Raw genomic sequence first — 21,265 nt, forward strand, 5'->3', positions numbered from 1 at the left:
ACGCAATTAATCAAATCAGCCTCCAAAAGAGAAAGCTAGTTTATTTTCCCTTTTTACACGTGTCTGGAAGAGACAGGTCCCCGGGCTGGCTGAGGAGGAAAGTTCTCCCCTCTGCTACTGTCGTCCTGCTATTTAATCTGCCACCGAGATGGCAAAATTATGCCTAAAACCAAGATCCTGCTATATCCATAATGGTCCCTAAGATGAGTTAAGCGCCCCTGTACTCCTCTCCCATGTGCTGGGAGGATAGAGGATGGACGATGTTTCAAAGGAGAGGATTATTAAATGAATGAATGAACAACCAGGTACACTCGTGCAGCTGAGACCGGAGCCTCTCTTTCTTACAAGCGAGTGTGTGTCGCCGTGCTCCTCCGTCCCACAGCCACCCCTATTCTGGGCCGGCCATTCTCACAGGGCTGTACATTTGGTCCCAAGGAGGAAAAAAGCAAGAGCGTGTCGCTGGAACGATCCAATTCATCACCAAGTCCCAGTGAGGGGAAATTTACTTCGTGGGGATGCTAACTGGCTATTTCACACGTTCTCAGATACAACAAGGCTCCCAAGTCATGTCATTAAGATGACTTACTCTAAATCGACTCGTAGTTTCAAGTCACAGAAAAATGCGATTTGTAACATGACAATCTGAACTCGAGGTTTCCACCCAATTTCACGGAAGGCAATTCTGAATTTCCAGAAATGGGTCGGAATTCTTTGTCTAATGAAACAGCCAGGCCAAGTCTTGAAAAATACACTAATGGAAACAATATAAAAGTAGGAGATGCACTAAATGGCTCATTGAGATCTCCATCCTTAACTTTCTAAAAAAGGAAATAAAACAAGGTAAAAGCAAGCTGTATTATACCTACCACATACATCCAGCACCATCTGGTCCACCATGCCTTTCCCTACAGCCTATTCCCCAGACACCCTCTCTTCAGAGGGTGGCAGACTCTTAGAGGGAAAAACTGCATCTAAAACTTTCTCTGTACCATATTCACATAATCAAGTTAGAAATTGTCAATAAAAATCTCAAAATCAAATCATTTCTACATCACCAGGAAGAGTATAACATGTTAAATGTGTCCCTCAGGCTTTTTAGCTCACAGGTCATATATTCTACAAGAGTTTTCTTCCTAAAAAAAAAAAAAAATCAGATAGGGCCCAAAGTATACGCATTTAAATTAAAACAAACCAAACCAAACCTAAACATGTAAGACATTATATTTGATCCAAAAACTTAAATGAATGTGTTAATTTTTTACACAGGTCAACAATCTGAATTCATTTCTTATGGTGCTTACGTCCTAGAATTTATTTCCAATTTACTACATTTTTCTTCCTATGTGGTTTGATGCCTGAACTCTCAAAATTATTTCAGCAGTAATTCTAGGCACTTAACTAGCTCGGCAATAATTGTTTCAGTAGATTCCAATTTCCTACATGTAATAAAAATAATTAGCATCACAGATTTTTTTCACACAATACAGCGATTGAGTCAATTGTTTTTCCACCCCTTAACTGAGCACTCCCAGCACTTCCAGATGCACTGGTTTTCACAAATGAATTGACATCAAGTAATACTCCACAGAAATAAGTAGAAACCTAGCTCTCCATCTCTTGATTAGTGAGGCCCATGATCCTTTGACTCTGTCTTATTCATTCCTTCCACTTATTCCATTTCAGTGAATCTGTTTACTCAATCCTTACACTTCGATTCCATTTAATGCTTCTAATGTAAAAACCGTTATTTGTAATGACTTGGCATTTCTTACAGTCATCTGAGAAGACCAGCTTGCTTTCCTTAAACATTTCTGGGTATCTACTCAATACTTCTGGGGAATTTTGACCATCTAGTAGTGTTCTGGGGCAAAAGCCATGAGGCAGTTTCAAACACACACACATGCACATATACATATGTATTTTCTTTTAGGATCTGGATTATTTTTGTTTAAATTAGGAACAAAGTCCTCCTGATTTAAAGAAATAGCTCTCTTTGTCCTGCCGAAGGAAGGGAGGCCAACTAAAAAAGTTGAAGTCAATTTATAAAGCTAAGTTTAATTTCTATTCTTAATATTAATCCAAATAATTCTCCAAGGTAGTAATTAGCCAAAGCTAGAATTCCCACTGGGCAATAATACCCCCAAATTAAGAGCTAGGTATGGCCCCAGCACCAAGTACTAAAAACCAATGGGAAAGGGGGAACAGAGGGGCAAAAAATAGACGTGTGTGAAAAACTGTGGGAAGTGACAAAATGGATAGGATTAAATTTCGGAAATTAAATCCCTTGCTGAAAGGCTTAAAAGAAAAACACACTCACAAATAAACAGATCCACCAACTCAAGAATTATATCATGCCTTCTCCAATGATGTCAAAATTTCAAACGTACACTTCAAGGAAATCAACCCTTATCTTATAAATTTCAAATGAAATCGGAAGGAATACTGGAGTGACAAGCAGGCAGAAACATCTGTGACTGTCACTGCATGCCTGTGTGTGTGTGTGTGTGCGCGTGCGCGCGCACCCGTGTGTGTCTAGACTGACAATGACTTGGGTGCAGCCGGCCCGTGAACTTGTTCGGCTACACGAAGATTAGCAGATAAGTCATCCTCGCCCGGGCCCAGATGCTGACTCACGCCTGAACCCTACACTGGACGACAGCTTGCATTCACCTGGCATGTTTGAATTACCTCAACAGCTAGTGTCTATCAATGTTGGCAATTTTTAAAGTTCCTCCAGGCATCATCTCTTGCTTCTAATTTTGTCTCTGAAACCATGGCTAACTCACTAACGAGTTTTTGCCTACAGATGGTCAATAGATGTAGCATAGCTTGTAGATTCGGTGTTAAAGAGGATTTAGTTGATGTAAAATCATAGCAGTCCATAAGACTAAACGAGGATGAGATAGAGAGCTGGGCAGTATAAGGATTTTATACTGGCTTTATGCCCCTCACTTGCTTTTGGAGAGGGAAAAAAAAAAAAAGGTATGTTTTCTGCAGAGACCAAGATAGTTTTATTAATGGTTTATCAATGGTTACTTTGGTTTATTAATATGGTATTTGCCAGAATACCATTAACATGTTTGCTATTAATATGGTATTAAAGTGGGCACTAAATGAAATCATCTGTTTTGGGAAAACATTGCGGTGAACTGTGAGAGGCGTCCCCCCAAAAACGCTATTACATGATTACGTCTCACAAACTTCATCTCTAATCATCGCAGAAATCAATCTTTACTTTTATCTCCATTCCTCAGCTTCATAAAGACTCCCCAAAGCTTCTCTTATTGCTATTTGGTCACTCATATAAAATTAAAAATATACGGGTGCCTGGGTGGCTCAGTCGTTAAGTGTCTGCCTTCGGCTCAGGTCATGATCCCAGGGTCCTGGGATCGAGCCCCGCATCGGGCTCCCTGCTCAGCAGGTAGCCTGCTTCTCCCTCTCCCACTCCCCCTGCTTGTGTTCCCTCTCTCGCTGTGTCTCTCTCTGTCAAATAAATAAATAAAATCTTTAAAAAAAATAAAATTAAAATAAAATTAAAAATATATACACACAAGAAAAGGCAAGGTTTCTGTTTTGTTTTGCTGGGGGGGGTGGCGAGGTAGGTTTCATGCGGGGATTGAATTAAACTGCCAATTTTAAAATTAAAATACTTAAGGCCACCGAAATACACACTTCAAAATGGTTAAAATGGCAAATTTGTTACGCAGATTTTATCAGACTTTGACATTTAATTAACTGGAAAAATGAAATTGCACTGCTTAGGATACAATCTTATTAAAGTACTGTGTACAGAAGAAATTCCGTATAAAAACAAGCAGCTTCTACCCAAGCCTGCTGTTAGGCTCAAATACATGAAATTGCCATGTTTGTAGGTGTAAGATGGTTGACTACTTCAGCAATTTCCGACAGTTCAACCAACATCTTCCTAAGTAAAAGGGAGTTGTAGACTATGTTCCTGCGCCTTTAGGATAGTCTGTAACTTTGGGCGAGGGAGACAGGTGAGCGGCGTCTCCCACTGTAATTTAACAGTGGCTGAGCGGATTCTACGGGCTATCGCACTCAAGACCGGTTTTTATCTAGGAAAAGACAGATGAATTTTAGCTTCTACTTTCGGTCATTTTCTTACTGCAAAACACGTATTTCTCTAAAAAGGCCATTCCCTATGTCAACATTGTGGTAAGATTCCCCTTTAGGGACAGGACCTTTACCAATTCTCCTCCTCCAAATCTCCAAGTCATAAATGGCAGGGGACCCTCCACCCCTCTCCATCAGCACCAGGGTGACAGAGCTGACGTCCCCTCTCTGAAGCTCCCACTGTAAATGGTTATTACATGTCACAGTCAGGGCCTGATACATGGAAAGACTACTATCGTTTTCAATGAGAGAACTAACTAGAAAACGTCCAACATCACTACGGCATTAGCGGAACCAAAGCATATTTAGTTTGCGGCCCCCTCCAGATCCTCCCCAGCATTAGCAGAAAACAATGCATTCCATGCCCCTGGAGTATAACATGCAGAACGTGGGGACCTAAGTCATGACTCATTATATTAACGAGGGAAAAAAAAAAAAAAAGACCGTTTCCCCAATTCCGCTACCCAAGGTGACAAACTGCGGACATCCTGGGAAATCCCACATTTGGTGGGAAGATTTGGAACAGGAATGGGCCGAAGAAAGGCTGCTCTATTAATTTAACATCAGCCTACAGGCAAAAACCACCCTGAAAGCACGACCCTGCCAGAGGGATTGTTTCAGAGCTATTTTACGAGACACACAAAACCGGGCTCCCCCTTTGAAAGCACCCCCCAGTGAAAAGCTTGAAACAGGCTATTGTCAGAGTGCCGGGTACCTTTTCTCTCTTGGCTTTGTTCAGTATTTTCCTCGGCTGCAGTTTCCATGGCTGGCTTCATACCATCCACCAAAAATGCTTTTCCCCGCTCCCCCAACACACACTTTTCCCCTCCTCTTCCTTTTCTTTTGGACTCCCCTCCGTCTCTTATTTACACCGCGTGATTGAGAGGTTCTGTTCTTCACTACAGTAGATTGCAGTCCCTTCCAAGATGCAAAAGGCTCGTCAGCGTCAGTTTCCCCTCTGCCCACTGGTCCAAAAAGACAGCTGCCAAGGAGCCGGCGGCCACACGTCAGCGAGGATCCCAGTTAGAACACGGCCATCCTGTGCCCCGTCCCACTGCGGCTCCCGGGGGACAGCCGCGCCCCCGCCCGCCGGCCCCCGCGCCGCTCGCTCCTGGCCAACTGCACCCACTGAATGCTAATCAGCTCTCCCAGGGAAGAACAGACTTGTGACATCAGAGGACGGGATGTGGAGGAGAAGGGGGAGAGAGAGACAGAGCCCCCTCCCACCACGTGACTCAGCGGGTCGGGATGTCAGTTCTCTCCGCTGAACGCTGGGCTTCCACCCCTGCAAACTCCTTCCTTCCCGGGGCGACCCCTTCATGGGGCATCACAGGCTGACTGAAGTTCATTTACCTGACCCTGGCAGAATATAGGCAGAGGACCAGCCCATGGCCTCTGTTTTATTCACTTTCTTTAGTATTTGACTTTCACGCAATCTCTAGTAGCTGGCTACATTTAAAATATATAATATATATATATATATATATATATATATATATATATATATATTAGATATGTATCATAAGATGTATATTAGAGGAGGAAAAAAATACCTAAGAGGGAAGAAAACGCAGAGCATGGATTTAACAATAGCTATATAAAATTTGGCATTAGAATTATAACCCATTCCCTGTGTACAACTAACACATGTGACAGAAAGAGAAACCCTTGAGCTCAAGCCCAATTCATAAAAAGGTATCCCTCCATATTTAAAAGTAAGCATAACATGCGACAAGTGTATCTAGCTGACATTTTGGTGACTTCTTGGAGTGAAAATGAAAATAGAATGGTTTTTCTTACTGGACATGATTATTTCTATATAGAGCTTTTATTCATTAGAACCTCTCCCTCAAAGTCAAAAGGGTGTTTTCAAGAGCAGTCTAAATGTTCAGCATAAAGGCTATTATTGTACCGATAATGACTGACTGCTGGTTTCACGAGCCTTCATGCCTATCCAGATACTATGGGACCACAGTTCTCAACCCATCCAAGCATAGAAAAGCCTTTATCTTGGTCATGAGCTGTATGTTTCCAAGCATCACTGGTTTCTGTACCATGATTTAAGCATTTGGTTGACCCACTTACCTTCACTGTCTCTATTAAAGATATTTATAGAAACTCAAGTCAACTACAGGGATGAATACTGAAAACCACAGGGTGAAGGGTTCTCTGACAGGTAACAGCCTTCCAGTTGGTTGGGTTGAGCACCCACCTCAGAAGCAAACATTAAGACAAGTTAGAGACCACCCTCTCCTAAAAAATCTCTTCCAAAAAATCTCTGACGCTTTGTTGCTCAACACTTCCAAAAAAAAAAAAAAAAAAAAGGTGCAAGATCCTGAATCAAAATCCTCCAATAACCTGATCTTTTAATGCCTCAGTTGAGATAATCCCCCAAACCTTCTACATTCAATACCTCTGGCTCCTGGTAAGCCAGAAAAGATTTTGAAAACTCGTTTAGCCTGTTCCAACATTTTCTTCTGATTTTACTTCTCATTTTTCCCTTGAGCCATCCTCCTAGGAGTCCACACCCACAATCAACTATTCCTTTAACTGATGGCCCTGGCCAATTTTCCTGTCTCCTGGCGGGATCAGTGAGGAGCATGGCAGCTTAAAACTTCAGACAGTCAGAAAGAGATTCATTTGTGATCTAACTACGTCCATGGGAAAACCTGATGATGTGTCCAGAACAAAATTTTTAAAAAATTCAATCCAGCACCAAAAGGGACAATCATGACTAGCTATGCTATTGGTTTTGTTTTAAAAGTGTCTAGCAAAACCACTCAGTTATACACCTGGCAGAACAGAATACTTTTTTGGCTTTTACTTAATATTATTGTTAGATGTTGTTCAAGTGGGAAGGCAGAATACGGAAGAGGTTCTACATTTAACATGGAAGACTTTTTCAATTTAAGGACAACTCTGGTTCTGTATCACAGTCTTAGAAATCAAAACCATTGGACAAAATATTCACAAATTCTCCGGGTGATACCTTGATCTACGTTCCCCTTGAAGAACTCTATGCAAATGAGCAAGTCACCATTTCTGCCTTGTTCATAACGTCACCATGTTCTTTTCATGAGGCTGATAACGTAGGACAATTCTTAAAGTTACCTTTACCAACAGCCTCAAAATCTCACTGATGTTTATGAAAAACCATCTGAGTTGGAAAAAGCATGATAGAAAAATTGTTAACAGCAAGAAAGAAGAGTATACATTTATAACATTTCTGGGGTATGCCTCCATGTTTGACCAGAACAATCAGATACGTATAATGAGCAGGATGGGAGATGGCTCATAAAGGTGAAAAATATTCTTGGAGACCCTGGAGTTAAGTCAGTCCGACTGAAGGGAAGAATACTTCTGAAAGCCAAAACAGGAATAGCAAACACACAAAATGGGCATATTAGATCAAACCACACAAAATTGCTAACATTGACTAAGAAGAGTAGTTTCACAGGGTTCACCATTTGCACGTCTTCTGCAGAATTCCAGCCAGTTCCATAAGCATGCATGGAATCACCTTCCAAGTGCTAACATCTACAAGAAGCACAAGACTTCACAAGAGACGGTGCCCGTCTCCGAGTCACCCATAGACTGATGGGCCCCAGAGAACCCTCCTAAACCAGGGCGACCCTACCGGCTGCAAGCCCTCTAGTATCACAACAAAGAAGGTGAGAAGAGAGAAAGAGAATGTGGGGACAGCTCAGAGCTGAGCTGAGCTGGCTACTGCTGTATGGTTGGGAACCGCCAGGTAGGAGAGGGTAGGGAAGGGTGGAGAAGGACAAGAGTAGGAAAGGACAGGGCAGAGCAGGGTGGATAAGAGCAGGGAAGGGTAGAGAACGGAAAGGTAGAACAGGGAAGGGAGAGAGCATCCCTGGCAACATCAGAAAGCACACAGACAGGAAAACGGTACTGTCAGGGTGTTGGGGAGGCGATTTTTCCGACAGAGGGTCCAGAGCACAGGGTGTGTGTGTGTTGGGGGTGGGGAGTGGGGGAGGGAAAGGAAGGCAGGTGGCCAGGGCCGTAGGCTGGGAATCAGGTAGGGTGAACACCTTGCTGATCCCAGAGGCAGGGGAGCGGGGGAGGGAAGGCACTAGAACGGATCTGATCTGTGCTTTACAAAGGTCATCGTGTTGGTCATGAGGCTGGCAAACAAGCCACTCTGAGGGCTGAGCTCTGGCCCGGGCAGTGGGGGGAATCCCCGGTGACCTCCCACTGGACACGTGCACCTGGGGGTGGAAAAAGAGGAGGACACGGAAGGCAGTCTGGGGTTTCCAGCGTGGATGGGTGAGGACATGGTCACGGTCCCCCCCCACACACACACAGATGGTCCTCCACAAGTATATTTTAAATGAATGGTGAACCAATGACTGGGGAGAGACACAGACTAAAAACACACAGATTAGAATTTAAGGAACACGGTCTCTTAAATATAAAGGGAAAAGGAAACCGTGAAAGGGAGGGTCAAAGAGGGTAAGGAGGAAAAATGAGAGAAGCAGAGGAACGAGGCCAAAGTGGAAGGAGAGTAGAAGAGGGTCCACAAAGGGCATAGAGTGTCAGATGTCATCCAATACTGTAGAAGGGGCAAAGAGGATGAGGACCAACAAGCAGAAAGTATCTTTACCACCAGTCACTGGAACTTCCAGAAGAGTCTGGGTCGAGTGATGGCAGGGGAGGAGCAAGGCACCTGGGGCTTCTCCACCATCCTTGCTCTCCGAATAGGATGCTCCAGGGGCCCGGGGGACACTGTCATCTCATACCTGGGGCTCAGGCCTGTGCCTACCCCTCTTGGTCCGGTTTCCAACTAGTCGAGAGAATTTTCATTTTTCTCCTACGATCTAGTCCATGACCATCTTCCCAGGTTTATTGTTACGAACAGTTCTGGCCGGCAGTTCCACCACGTGCGCACTCGGGTGTGGGGTCCCCACACCAGCAAGCAGCTCTCCCACACCAGCGGGACGTCCTACACTTCAACTCAATTCCGACACTCGCTACCCAGGGGCAGCATCGGGTCCCACATGTTAAGGGCTCGGTCCCGAGAGACTGCCCCACCCCCGCCATCCGCCCCCCGAAAATTCAGATGCCAATTCCAAGTCTGGTTGTCACCTGTGCTTCCCACTGACCAGCTATAGATCAGAGGCTCCAACGACCCGCTTCCTTCTTGGATTCATTTCATTTGCTAGAGCAGCTTCTGGAACTTAGAGGGACATTTTACCTACTAGATTATGGGCTTATTATAAACAATACAAAAGGACACGAATCAAAAGCTAAATGAAGAGATGCACAGGACAAGGTATGGGGAAAGGCGGGAAGCTTCCAAGCCCTCTCCCGGCACGGGACTGTCCCCAAATCTCCATGTGTTCACTGAACCCTGTCCTTTTGGGGTTTTATGGAAGCTTCATGACAGAGGCACAATTGATTAAATCACTGGCCAGAGGTGGGGGGTGGGCAGTGGGATGGGGACTGAAAGTTCAAGTTGGCTTTATGGTAGCAAACCCCCAACCGTAGCTTGGAGAAGTCAGTCACCTCATTAACACAAAAAAAGACACCTGTGTGGCTCTCCATTACAGGAAATTCCAAGGGCTTCAGAAGCTCTGTGCCAGAAGTGAAGACCAAATATAGATTTCTTATAATAAATCACAACTTCACAGGCTCCTATAAATTTGCCTTACGTTTCTCATATGCCTGTGATCCAAATAATTGATGGAAGTGTTGAACATAACAAGACCATGGTGAGAGATTCTTGTGTAGGCCACTATGGACATCATCCTCGTCCGCTGACTGGTTTGTTTGTTCATTCATTCGTTCATTCATTCATCCATTCAACCAAGGTTCATTAAGCACCTACCACATGCCAGAAATTGAGTCACTACTCTATGTTACATGGCTGTGATTGTTCAGTCAACTGGGAATTCATCAAGAATGGGATGAACACATGAGCATGCACAATAATCTACATACATATCCTTATCAAGGTCACGAGGCTATCAATCAAGTTTGTCAAACGTCTACTCCTTCTGATGTGGAAAACAGAGGCAAGAGAAAAATTAGGGATGCCTGGGTGGCTCAGTCGGTTAAGTGTCTGCCTTCGGCTCAGGTCATGGTCCCAGGGTCCTGGGATCGAGCCCCACATCGTGGGGGGGAGGGGGGGGGTCCCTGCTCAGCAGGGAGCCTACTTCTCCCTCTGCCTGCCGCGCCCCCTGCTTGTGCGCACGCTCTCTCTCTCTGGCAAATAAATAAAAAAGAAAAAAAAGAAAAAATTAAATTTCCTTACTGCCTACAGCCCATTGACAAGTCCTTGAAACAGGCTGAAGGACCTTCCTCTAGGGACTCTGCTGCCTCGATATTGACACTTTGCTAGGGGCAAAAGGCAATCTTAAATCTTAGCCTGACCACCAGGATCCTGTGAGTCTACTTTAACATACATAAATTCCTTTGGAAACTTCCTTTATCTCTACCCCCCCCCCCCATATGTGTTAGCAATCATCCTCCAAGCATACGGCCCACTGATACACATCTGAAGGGTCTCATGACTGAGTTTTTATACTAAACAGTAATAAATTACCTTTTCCTAACAATAGCTAGCCCTGTCAAGGTCCTGAAAACCTTGTTTCCAAAATACCTTGGAGATTTACACTCTCCCTAACCCCCTCCCAACTTGAAAGTATATAATCAGTCTACCCGTCACCACCCCCACTGCAGCTCCTTCTGCCCACGGGTCCTGTCCCCGGGGTTTAATAAAACCACCCTGTTGCACCGAAGATGGTCAAGAATTCTTTCTTGGCCGTTCCTTCCTGGACCCCAACATTTCTACATCACTTCCACTTTCCTGAAATTATATTATAGGTTTCTTCTGGCCTCAGAATGACTCCTTGGTGGGGAGTCATTCAATCACCAAGAGGAGTATTTCCATATTTATTCACACTACTAATTCCTCTGAAATTTGCACATTTCAACCAATGGTTTTTCCCCCAAAGTCCGGCCTCTTAGTAGCTGAGACACAGTCTCCTTCCTCTCCTTCCCATTCTTGTCACTGCTTTTTGGTTTTTTTTTTTTAAGATTTATTTATTTGAGAAAGAGAGAGTGAGTGGGGGGGGGGGGGGGGGGGGGGGGGGGAGAGGGAAAGGGAGAGAGAGAATCTCAAGTAGACCTCCACTGAGCATGGAGCCCGACGTGGGGCTCAACTTCACAACCCTGAGATCACGACCTGAGCCAAAACCAAGAGTCAGTCACTTAACCAACTGCACCACTCTGGCGCCCCAAGGACTGTTTTCTTTACAGATCATCTCTCTTCTCCCGGTGGATGGATGCTCCCTCCTTTCTCAGGAGCCAGCACACCCTCCCGATTCCCCAAGCCCCTTCTTTTCACTCCTGAGTAAGAAGCTAAGACTGCATTTGCAGAAGACATCAGGCTGACCAGTGCCAAACCAAGACAAGCAACCCACAGCCAGTGAATTTCTCTAAGACCTATTCTTTCCACATAGTTTCTGGGGGCCTAGAAGGCCTCCACATGCCTCACATAATTCACATGCCCGGGCATAAGCCTTCCTGTGCCCCCCAAAGGAAATCGATCCCCAGAGCAGCAACCTGAGATCCAAAGACAGCCTCACTTCACATTCTAGTGTGCTTGAACGGATGAATTTTAAATCAACTGTGTTTTAAAAGAAATTTTGGTGAAGTGACTCCTATTTCACATTATTCCCCATGAGAAAATTAAAGATGTGTTCCAGTAGCAAGTATCTGAGCCTTGAAGGGAAAAGAATTACAAATAGCACAAGAATTTTTTTTTTTAAATGTAGGTTGTAAGGTTTCTTTCTTTCTTTCTTTTTTTTTTTTAACATTTTATTTATTTATTTGGCAGAGAGAGAGAGAGAGAGCAGGAGAGCACAAGCAGTGGGAGCTGCAGAGGCAGAGGGAGAAGCAGGCCCCCCGTCAAGCAGGGAGCCTGATGCGGGGCTCGATCCCAGGACCCCAGGATCACGACCTGAGCCGAAGGCAGTGACCCAACCGACTGAGCCACCCAGGCTCCCCTAAGCACAAGAATTCTTAAAGCTTACCTTTAAAGCAGAAAAGATGCTTTTAATATAAAGTAGCAATAATATTCAAAATATGAAAGCTTCTGTGCTGTGTTCAAAATGTTGCATAAATTAAAAACCACAAGAACTAGAAACAGAGAGCCAGAAATGTGAAATAGGATTGTTTAGAATTGGGTCTTTTCCATAATTGGACCTTCCCAAAGCTTTATCGATTTGGCAAAGCTTTTGCCTTGCTCTACCAGAATGAAGTTTCTAATTTCACATCCGGTGTAGGTTTATAATGCCTTTTGATTTCTTATACGCTTTCCTGATCTCCTCAGTCCATCCCGTCCCTCTTCGATATTTGGTGTACTTTCCTTTACGGGGAACGATGCCACATAAAGCTGAGAGCCAGGATGACAAGTCAACTTGGATGATGGAGATAAAAACCCTTACAAAGCTCCGTAAGTGCAGGTCAGCACCCTTGGTATTTCTCCTTAATGGTGGAGGTGCCTCCCAGGCCGGCCACTGCCTCCCGAACTGGCTAATACCGGTCACGAGGAGCAAGCCCACGGGAGCCCCCCTCCAGCCCAATCCCTTCCCAGTCCCATCAGCGGTTTAACGACAGGAGTGTCCTCATAAAGCTGAGGGGGGTGTGTGGAAGGGATTGGGCTGGAGGGCTGATGAACCGCTCTCTTGCTCTTCTGGCAAAACCCCCGGACGTCATTTTCAAAAGGCGAGTAAGAGAGGGAGTTTGGCCGGAGCGGGCTGAGGCTTCCCGTGATGGAAACAGGTGTGGCACGAGGAGCTGCAACGGAGCTGGGGGGGGGGGGGTGCTGGACGGCAGGCCCCCAGCACAGGCAGTGCTGCCGTGGACCGCATGTTCGTCCCAAAGTCAAGGTCGGCACTGCTGCTTCTCAATCGGGGCTGCCCTGGGCACTGCGGGCTGCTCGACGGCATCCCTGGGCTCCGGGCATGAGAGGCCCATAGCTCCGCCCTAATTCCGACAGCCACAAATGTCTGCGGCCGTGGCCGCGTAGTTCCTGGAGGGCAAAGTCACCCCCGGTTGAGAACCACGGCCTCACATCGCTCTTTTCCTCCCTGGCTGTGGGGGTACGCTGTTGGCCAGTGGGTTCCTACCGCAGTCACGGAGGGGCGGGGGGGGGCTCTGAAATCCGCAGGCCAGGGCCCCACGCCCATGGATCCTGCTCCGATAGCCCCATGTGTGCGGTGGGCAGAGGAGCTTTAGTATCTTCCCAGGTGATGCCCATCAGAGCCACTTCGGGAAAATTCTACAGAAGGCAGCTGGACGGATGGCTGGGATGTGGTCAGGGTGGCCACACTCGACTGGGGAACAGGTAGAGAGCGTACACCCAGGTGAGGCAGAAATGAGAAACTGGGCAGGCATCACAACGAGGGAGAGGGATTCAGGGTTGATTCAGAGACTCAGCTTGGATCCCTCCGGGACTGGGAGAGGAGGATCTGTCTTCGCTTCCTGGGGCTGCCCTAACAAAGTACTGCCGACTGGGGGGCTTGAAACAACAGAAGTTATTCCCTCACAGTTCTGAAGGCGCCCAAGTCAAGGAGTCGGTAGGGCCACACTCCCTCTGAAGGCTCTAGGGGAGCATGCTTCCTTGCCTCTTGTCGCTTCTGGTGGCTCCCCACAATCCCTGGCTTGCAGATTCAGCATTTGGACCTCGGCCTTCAACATCACGTGGCATTCTGCATGTGTGCCTGCGTCTCTTCTTCTAAGGACACCAGTCACGTTGGACTAGGCCCTCCCTAATTGAGGATGGCCTCGTCTTAACGGGACAGCATCCACGAAGACCCTATTTCCAAATAAGGGCATATTCACAGGTACCAGAAGTTAGGGCTTCAACATTTTTTTCTAAGGGATACAATTGGGAGATGGTCCAGAGGGGAGAGCCTACGTGGGGGGGGCGGGAGGGCAACCAATCTGAGGGGGGTGCGTGGATGGAGTCTAGTGGAAGTACTCTCAAAGGATGCAGAGGTTGGAGGTGGTCCCGGGCAGGGACCTGTCCCAGAGGAGGAGGGGAGTTTGAGAAGGAAGAGGTGGTCCACAGTCAAGGTAGCCAGAAGGGGCCAATTCGGCAAAGGCCACGGACACAGAAAATTCCAATTTCCTTACCAGCGTCAACAGAAAGATTAGAATGGAACCCAGCTTATAGAGGGGCTACTGAAGGACTAGGAAGCGGAGAGGAGAAGCAAGGGCAGCCGGCTTTCTAAAGGAAATTGGGTAGTGACAGGAAAGCAAGAGAAAAACGCAGGCGGATGAAGGGGGAACACAGGAAGAGAGTCCCCAAATGGCAGCAGCAGCGGGGGAAAGAGATTTAAGGTGCAAGTGGAGGTGGATAAATGAGGACTCGAGATCCCAGGAGAGGCGGGGGCCAGCTGTGGGAGGCTGGAACACTTCCCCTCTGAAGTGGGAGTGAGGAAGCATGAAAGGGAGTGAAAAGAAAAAGACCGTCCAAGATGTGAGGAATTCCATCTTGGAAGAGGCGGTGGTGGTGGTGGTGATGGTGACGGGGAGGTTAGAAAGGCCCGGGCGGAGCTGTGAAGGGTGCATTTGTTCCTGGATTCAGCCCACGTCGGAGCCCGAAGAGGGAGGGCCCACCAGCCCCATTGGTTGGTCTCAGGCAGCTTGCCCCGAGTCCAGATTGCTTGGAGACTTGAGCGGGGCTGAGTCCTTAGGGGATCGGGCACCCCAGGAAACCCCAGAGGATCATAGAGCGGAGGGAGGGGGAGGGAGATAAGCGATACCCTCGCTGTGTGTCTCCTCACACTGGAGGGAAGTGGACCCCATCGCGATGGAACCACACCTAAAGCCCAAACAGCAACAAGGAGCCAATGTGAGGAGGTGGTTTTGATTAAAAAAGCAAAGTTTCTACTTCTTCTTGGGCACACAAGGCACATATCCGGAGACAGACAGCTGATCTACTGAGGATGTGCTTCCTGACTAATTATCACATCCCTGGGGAGCCCCGATTCCTCGCTGGGAGTGGCGCACCGTCCCTGAGCGCTCCCCGCCACGGCTCCCAATTAACGCACCCACCCCGAGTGTAGCAGCCACCGTGGACCAGGGACAGGGCTCCCAAGCCCCTTGAGCCGTCCCACGGCAGCTACTGCGATCCTAGTCACGTCTCCAGGACGGCTCCTGCTCGGCTTGCCAGAAACCACGGGGGCTGGAGTATTCTCTTACCCAGAGAGAGTTGGTGGCTCAACCTCAAAGCTGGGTGAACCCGCGGTGCTCTGCGGGGGAGTTTCCTGACATCATCTGCCAAAACCCTGGCCCACACCGCCTCCCCAGCTCCTCTTCCCTTCCTGAAAGGCACAGCCCCGAAACCCGGCTCCTTCAGGAGGCCTCCTTGGTTCACCCCGCTCGCTTTCCTCTTCTTCGCCGTCTGCCTACCCCTGTCCCAGCTCGGAATACAAGCCTCTCGGAAAGGCAGCTAACTATACTGGAAAGACACTGGGAGACAGAGACTCATGCCAACCCGGACCAAGCCTACCGCGCACTGTTGTACCCCCACGGAAGGCAGGGCTCACAATCTTTGGCCTGTTTTGCTGCAGGAAGCCAGACATTTTCAAATTCAAGGTGAACTCACGAGACACGTGGGCTGTGAAAATTGTCACACCAGAAGCTGGAAAGTTCTGGGACGTGCCTGGCAGGGTGGGGATAAAGATGATGGGATCCCTTTAAACTCTTGAGAAATCCAGGTGAGTTACGGAGGCCTTATTCTGGTCCAGATGCTGGACTCACGATCCCCCTCCCCTAAAACGGGGTCAGCGTGCGGATTAATGGGTTTCCATCTGTCGGGCTGCTGGGTAAAGGCCGGCACGCACACCCCCACGTACCTCTTGGGGAAGTGGACGCCTCCAACCCCAATCCTCAACAGTGCTCACTTCCTACTGATCCGAGCAACAGGAAGCATGGAGAGCCCTGGGGGCCGCCTCTCTTTTCCCGGGGCTGTGTCCGAGGCCTCACACAAAACCGGCAGGGCCAGCCACGAGGGACACTCGGCCAGTCCCCTCAAGAGCCGTTTCCACTTGCCACAGGGACCAGAGCTGGCTGGACGTGGAGCCCAGCGAGCGGGCTCAGCGCAGCCTCCAGAGGGACGGCTGCGCCCCCGCGAGACGTGACCGCAGCTCGGGGGGTGCTGCGCGAGGCCAACACCCTTGTACCGATGCTGCTGCCCGAGCTGGGACCCACCTTCTCTCACCTTGGCCTTCACGACGGCGGCGAGCGGTGGGCCTAACCATCGCCCTCGTATGGAAGGAGAAACCGAGACCAAAGCGAGCCAGAGGGTCTTGGCCACGGTCACACGGCGGGTCAGGGGCTGAGCTGAACCTGGGCTCGGGCCACTGGAGGCCCAAGTCAAGAAGCCTCTGGTAAAACGCAGGGCGGCGGCATTCCTCCCCAGGGAGTGGCCCGCCATCCCCTGCCGCCCAGCTCTACCATTTACCAACCTCCCCAGGCCACGTGGCCTTCCTGAGCCTCAGTTCCACCGCCCATTCAACAGGCTCCCGGAGAACCTCCTTCATCATGAGCGAACTGCGGCACGTAAAGCCTCCACACAACGCCTCCTACGTGGTGCTTCGGAAGGGCTATTATTTCTATCTTGTAAGTTCTTATGCTCCCACCACCACCACCATACAGGTCCAAGGAGGAGGCAGGGAGAGCAAGGAATCGCTGGTGAGGCTACATCCTTCCAGATCTTTCCCTGTCCCAGAGTGGGGGTCACTTCTGAGCCCTTGTCTGGCTTGACTGGATTTTTCAGGGCACTCCTGGCTCCCACATCTCCAGACCTCCCTGAGGAGGTTCAGCCGGGATGCAATGTCTGTGATTAAGCTGCCAATAAATAAACAAACGGAGCTAAGAAGAATAAGGCAATGAGATTAAAAAAGATGTGTCTCTGAGGGCACTCTAACAAATTGTCAAAATTGGTTTCTGGAATCTGGAGGATGTTGCTAACACCTGGGTACTCAGAATCAAATTAGATTCGCCTCTGATTTTTATTTAAAAAAAGAAAAAAAAAAAAAAGGCACAGAGAGCCCTGCCCTCAAGAAGGGCCTCCAGCTTGGTTTAATGCTCTGAGGTCACGGTCTGAGAATTCCTAATCATTTCATCTTTAAATCCGTATTTTGCAAGTGAAGCCTGATCGGCTACTGGTGCAGGTACGTGAGCAGAGGAGCTCCGAGCTTCTCACCATCCTCCTTGCACATGACATGCGCGATGGCCCTTGAGCACAGAATTCCAGTGGGCCCACAAGGCATGGAAAGTTCTGTGAGATTCCAAGGCAGGACAAGGGAAGCGTGCCGTGTTTACCACTGAGTAAGCACCGGCTCTGTCACTTGCCATCCTGAGGACTTGGGCTGCTCACACCTGAGCCTCTGCTTTCTCGCCGGTCAGAGGCAGGACAAGATGCTTCATGAAGCCTATCCTGGCTCTAAGGTCCACTGGGCCTTAAGTGACCAACGAGTTCAGCAGGACAGTTGTAAGAAATAAAAGATCACATAAGGAATCCTCCAGCCCCCCCCCCCCCCCCGTTCTCCATCACTGTTCCTGTCCACCTAAGTCATGTAAGCGTGCAGGGCAAATGATCTTTCACCTGCTCGAAGGGACACCTGAACACCCTGGGATGGAGTCCACCGGGCTCCCGGCATTCTCTGGAGCGAGATGCCAACAACTGGTTCTTTGGAAGCAGGGGAGACAGCTAAGATGTCACTGACCTGGGCCCTTGAACCTCTCAAAGTGGTCACCTTATACTGATTTTCTTCATATGTTAAGGGCACAAAGAAAACGGAAACCAGTCAAACCATTACACAAAGACAATTTCTGATAAAATTTAGACCCTTATCACCCACTTAAAAATATATTTTAGAAACAAAATGGATAAAACTTAGTGCTATTCAGTAGACTAACACAAAAACTGAACCTGACATTCTAATAGGTTTTGTTTTTTTCCCCCCAAACACAAATCTGGTGGTTTTAGTTTAAAATTGGTTAAGATCTTTTCATGGATCAGGGATTGTAATTTCTTGTACAACCAAAACAATCTATGTACTTTTTAACAACCAAAAAATAGGCTACTGGTAGGCTAGGCTAGGAAGACTATGCTATTTGTCAGCCCTGGAACCAACTGCGAGAGGGATTGAGGGGATCTGGGTGAGCACGTGGCTATCACCCTCCCCTCTTCTCCCCTAGACGTGACCTTCCTGAGACTGCCTACTCGGATGGACGATGAACGACCCAGACAAGCAGTCTCTCCCCAAGTGATGCTGAACAACACATCAAAGTCTGAAAACCACTCATGTACGGCAGAGCATGATTATCCAACATAGAACCTGACAACATCTTTGAGATTTGCCAGTATGTAGTTTGACGGAATCTTTGAAATTTACTTTCTACTATTAGAATGCCTGCTCTTGCTAGTTCGGGGAAACACCCCGGACCTGTAGATATGTCATTCAAGAGCCCTCAGATAGACGTCCACAGAAAACCAGTGCCCTGGTGGGTCAGCCACTGGCTGGCCCGGAGTTCGTATAACGTAGGAATTGCACAAAAACGTGAGCTGTTCTATTTAGTCTACTGCTGATGAGAATCTACACTAAAAAAGACACCCCCAAATTAAGAAATAAAAAAATAAAGACCTCCCAACCACATACTTTTTAAATACAGTCACATTTTTTCAAATGCAATATTTTATTAAACTGCCTCTTCTGCTTATTTTCTGGATGGAATTAGAAGCAGGAGGAACTCAGGTAGGTCCTTCACTCCACTAACATAGTGGGCTCTCACATTTGGAAACCACTGAGACAACTTGAAATAACCGTCCCTACCAGGTCAGACAGAAGCCATCCTAGTGTGTAGGAAGGACCACCAATGGACAGTCAATGTGTGCAATCTCGCTGATTAGCAGATCGGGTGAATGCCAACTTCCACACTAACCCCACAAGCCAATGGATAAAACTCTTCCCCTGTTTGGGGGAGTAAGAGGGTGTGTAATGTTGGCAACATGCCAGTATACTTTAAAACACGTTCATTCTAGGGGCACCTGGGTGGCGCAGTCCGTCAAGCGACCGACTCTTGGTTTCGGCTCAGGTCCTGATCTCAGGGTGGTGAGATCGAGCCCCGCATCGGGCTCCGCACTGAGCATGGCGTCTGCTGCAGTTTCTCTCTCCCTTTCCCCCTTTTCCCCCTGCCTCTGCCCCTCCAACTCGTGCTCTCTCTCTGAAATAAATACATCTTTAAAAAAAAAAATGTTCATTTTATGTTCTCAACCAACAAACAATTTGAGGTCACTTAATCATATACTCAAGTGGAATCAGAACGGGCTAATGTGATTTCAAAGTGGCCGCTAAATGATGGGGTCAATTCAGAGAGGAAGGTAACCAAGTACTATGCCACTGGGCTTTGCCCTCCGTCTGTGCCACGAAGGTGGCAATGTTACCGAGGGCCCTGAGAGCACAAGCCATTTACCTTCATCTTACCACCTAGGCATTTAAGATGAAGTCACTGGAGTCAATCTAGAATTTCTTCACAGAAGCTACCACAAGAAGAGTTTTGTTCAGTTCTTCCCTGATTTTCTGGTCCAGTTTAAAATAAATGTCACGCACACACAGAATTCTAAAGCAGGAAGAAAATTTTAAAACCATCTAGTTCTTCTCTCCTTTTCTAGTCTGTAATTGGGAAAGACAGGACTAAAGATTCAGGTCTCTTGACTCACAGCCAAACATGCTCTTGTTTCTGCCTGATGCATAATTATCAAAGTAAATATTCTGTTAGGATAAAGCCCAAACGCCAAATCTGCAATGCACGCACTCGACAGAGATAATTCTTCCCAAAATACACATTACATCTTTGCAAAACCACATGCATGAATTTTACAAAATACCTTCTAAAAGTAAAGTCGTACTGGGCCAAGACAGTGTAATGGAAAAGAAAACATAAATCCTTGGAAATCAATGCTTGTTAACATCAATTTATCTCCTTAATGAAAAGCCCCTGATAAACCATGCCATTGGATTAAGTGAGCTAATGCATGCCACGGGCTTTGCATAAGAGCTGGAAACTCTCAATAAAAAGTAGCTGTTATGATTAATAAGCAAGACCAGAGTGGGGTTGAAAATGCTTTTTTCACGAAGGCAATAAAGCTCCAGGATGGAGCTTGTCAACCAGCCCCAGCCACAGGATAATGGATGGATAACGGTCACCTGCTCCACCCGCTCTCAGGGGAGAACCGAGGATTGTGGGAAATTCCCAGCTCCCAAACTGAGATCTCACTCATTCTTGCCCACTCAGGAAAGTAGATCAAAGCGCAAGGGAGTGACAGCAGTGTGTGTTAAGAATAGATGCACACACTTATCCAAGTAAAAAGGAAATCCACGCACACCTCCATGCTTTCTTATTAGCAACAAATTGGAACTTCTCACCAAGGACTGTAGCATGAGGGTGATACGTTCCACAGCTGAGAATGGCTGCTTTGGGGGGACACGGAATGCCTCTCAGCACTTAAAATGAGCAAGTTGTACAAGAATCCAAGCTGCCACTGCAGCTCCCTAATGTTTGAGATAACAGAGAAAAATAAGCAAATTCTTGATTTAGGCCAATTCCTCAAGTCCCAAAACTCAATATGAGTTTGTAGCTTTTTTTTTTTTTTAAGTGCCTGCTTCTGAGGGTTGGCAGAGAAAGGATAAATTGAACGTAGTACTGTGAAACTCATGCATATTTAGAAAATCTAATATTTTAATTTTTTTTTTTTTTTAAGAGGAGGGGCACGGGCAGAGGAAGAGAATCTCAAGCTGACTTCCTGCGGGTCTTGATCCCCCCACCCTTGAGAGCACGACCTGACCGCAAACCAAGAGTCGGAGGCTTAACTGACTGAACCACCCAGGTGGCCCATGGACAGTTTTATTTCTAATTGGCCACCCTGATAATTAGCTTGTTTAAAATGTCAAAAATCCTATTCGAGGGAAGCTGCTCACAGAACAGCTTCACGGGTGAAAGTGACAGGCAATTTGTCACATTCACACCCAGTAGCTGATCAGTCAATATGTTAATTACCTGGTGGATTTATTCCTTTTAAAAAAGTTAT

At 47.3% G+C, this 21,265-nt stretch overlaps 1 protein-coding gene across 4 annotated transcripts in view; it reads right to left on the reverse strand.

The window, feature by feature from the left end:
* GPM6B (glycoprotein M6B) overlaps window positions 1-21,265 on the reverse strand; it is a 149,158-nt gene that overhangs the window by 35,546 nt on the left and 92,347 nt on the right. For 2 of the 4 annotated variants that reach the window (XM_034999425.1, XM_034999291.1), the window contains exon 1: window positions 4,850-5,286. The exons of the other annotated variants lie outside the window; for them this stretch is intronic. In XM_034999425.1, the coding sequence (XP_034855316.1) occupies window positions 4,850-4,910 (61 nt within the window). In that variant the 5' untranslated portion in view covers window positions 4,911-5,286. Of the gene's footprint in view, window positions 1-4,849; window positions 5,287-21,265 lie in introns of those variants that run through there. 4 annotated transcript variants of the gene reach the window in all.

This window comes from Mirounga leonina, unplaced genomic scaffold (genome assembly GCF_011800145.1).
Source record: "Mirounga leonina isolate KUSES-001 unplaced genomic scaffold, KU_Mleo_1.0 Mir_101595, whole genome shotgun sequence".
Classification (NCBI taxonomy): domain Eukaryota; kingdom Metazoa; phylum Chordata; class Mammalia; order Carnivora; family Phocidae; genus Mirounga; species Mirounga leonina.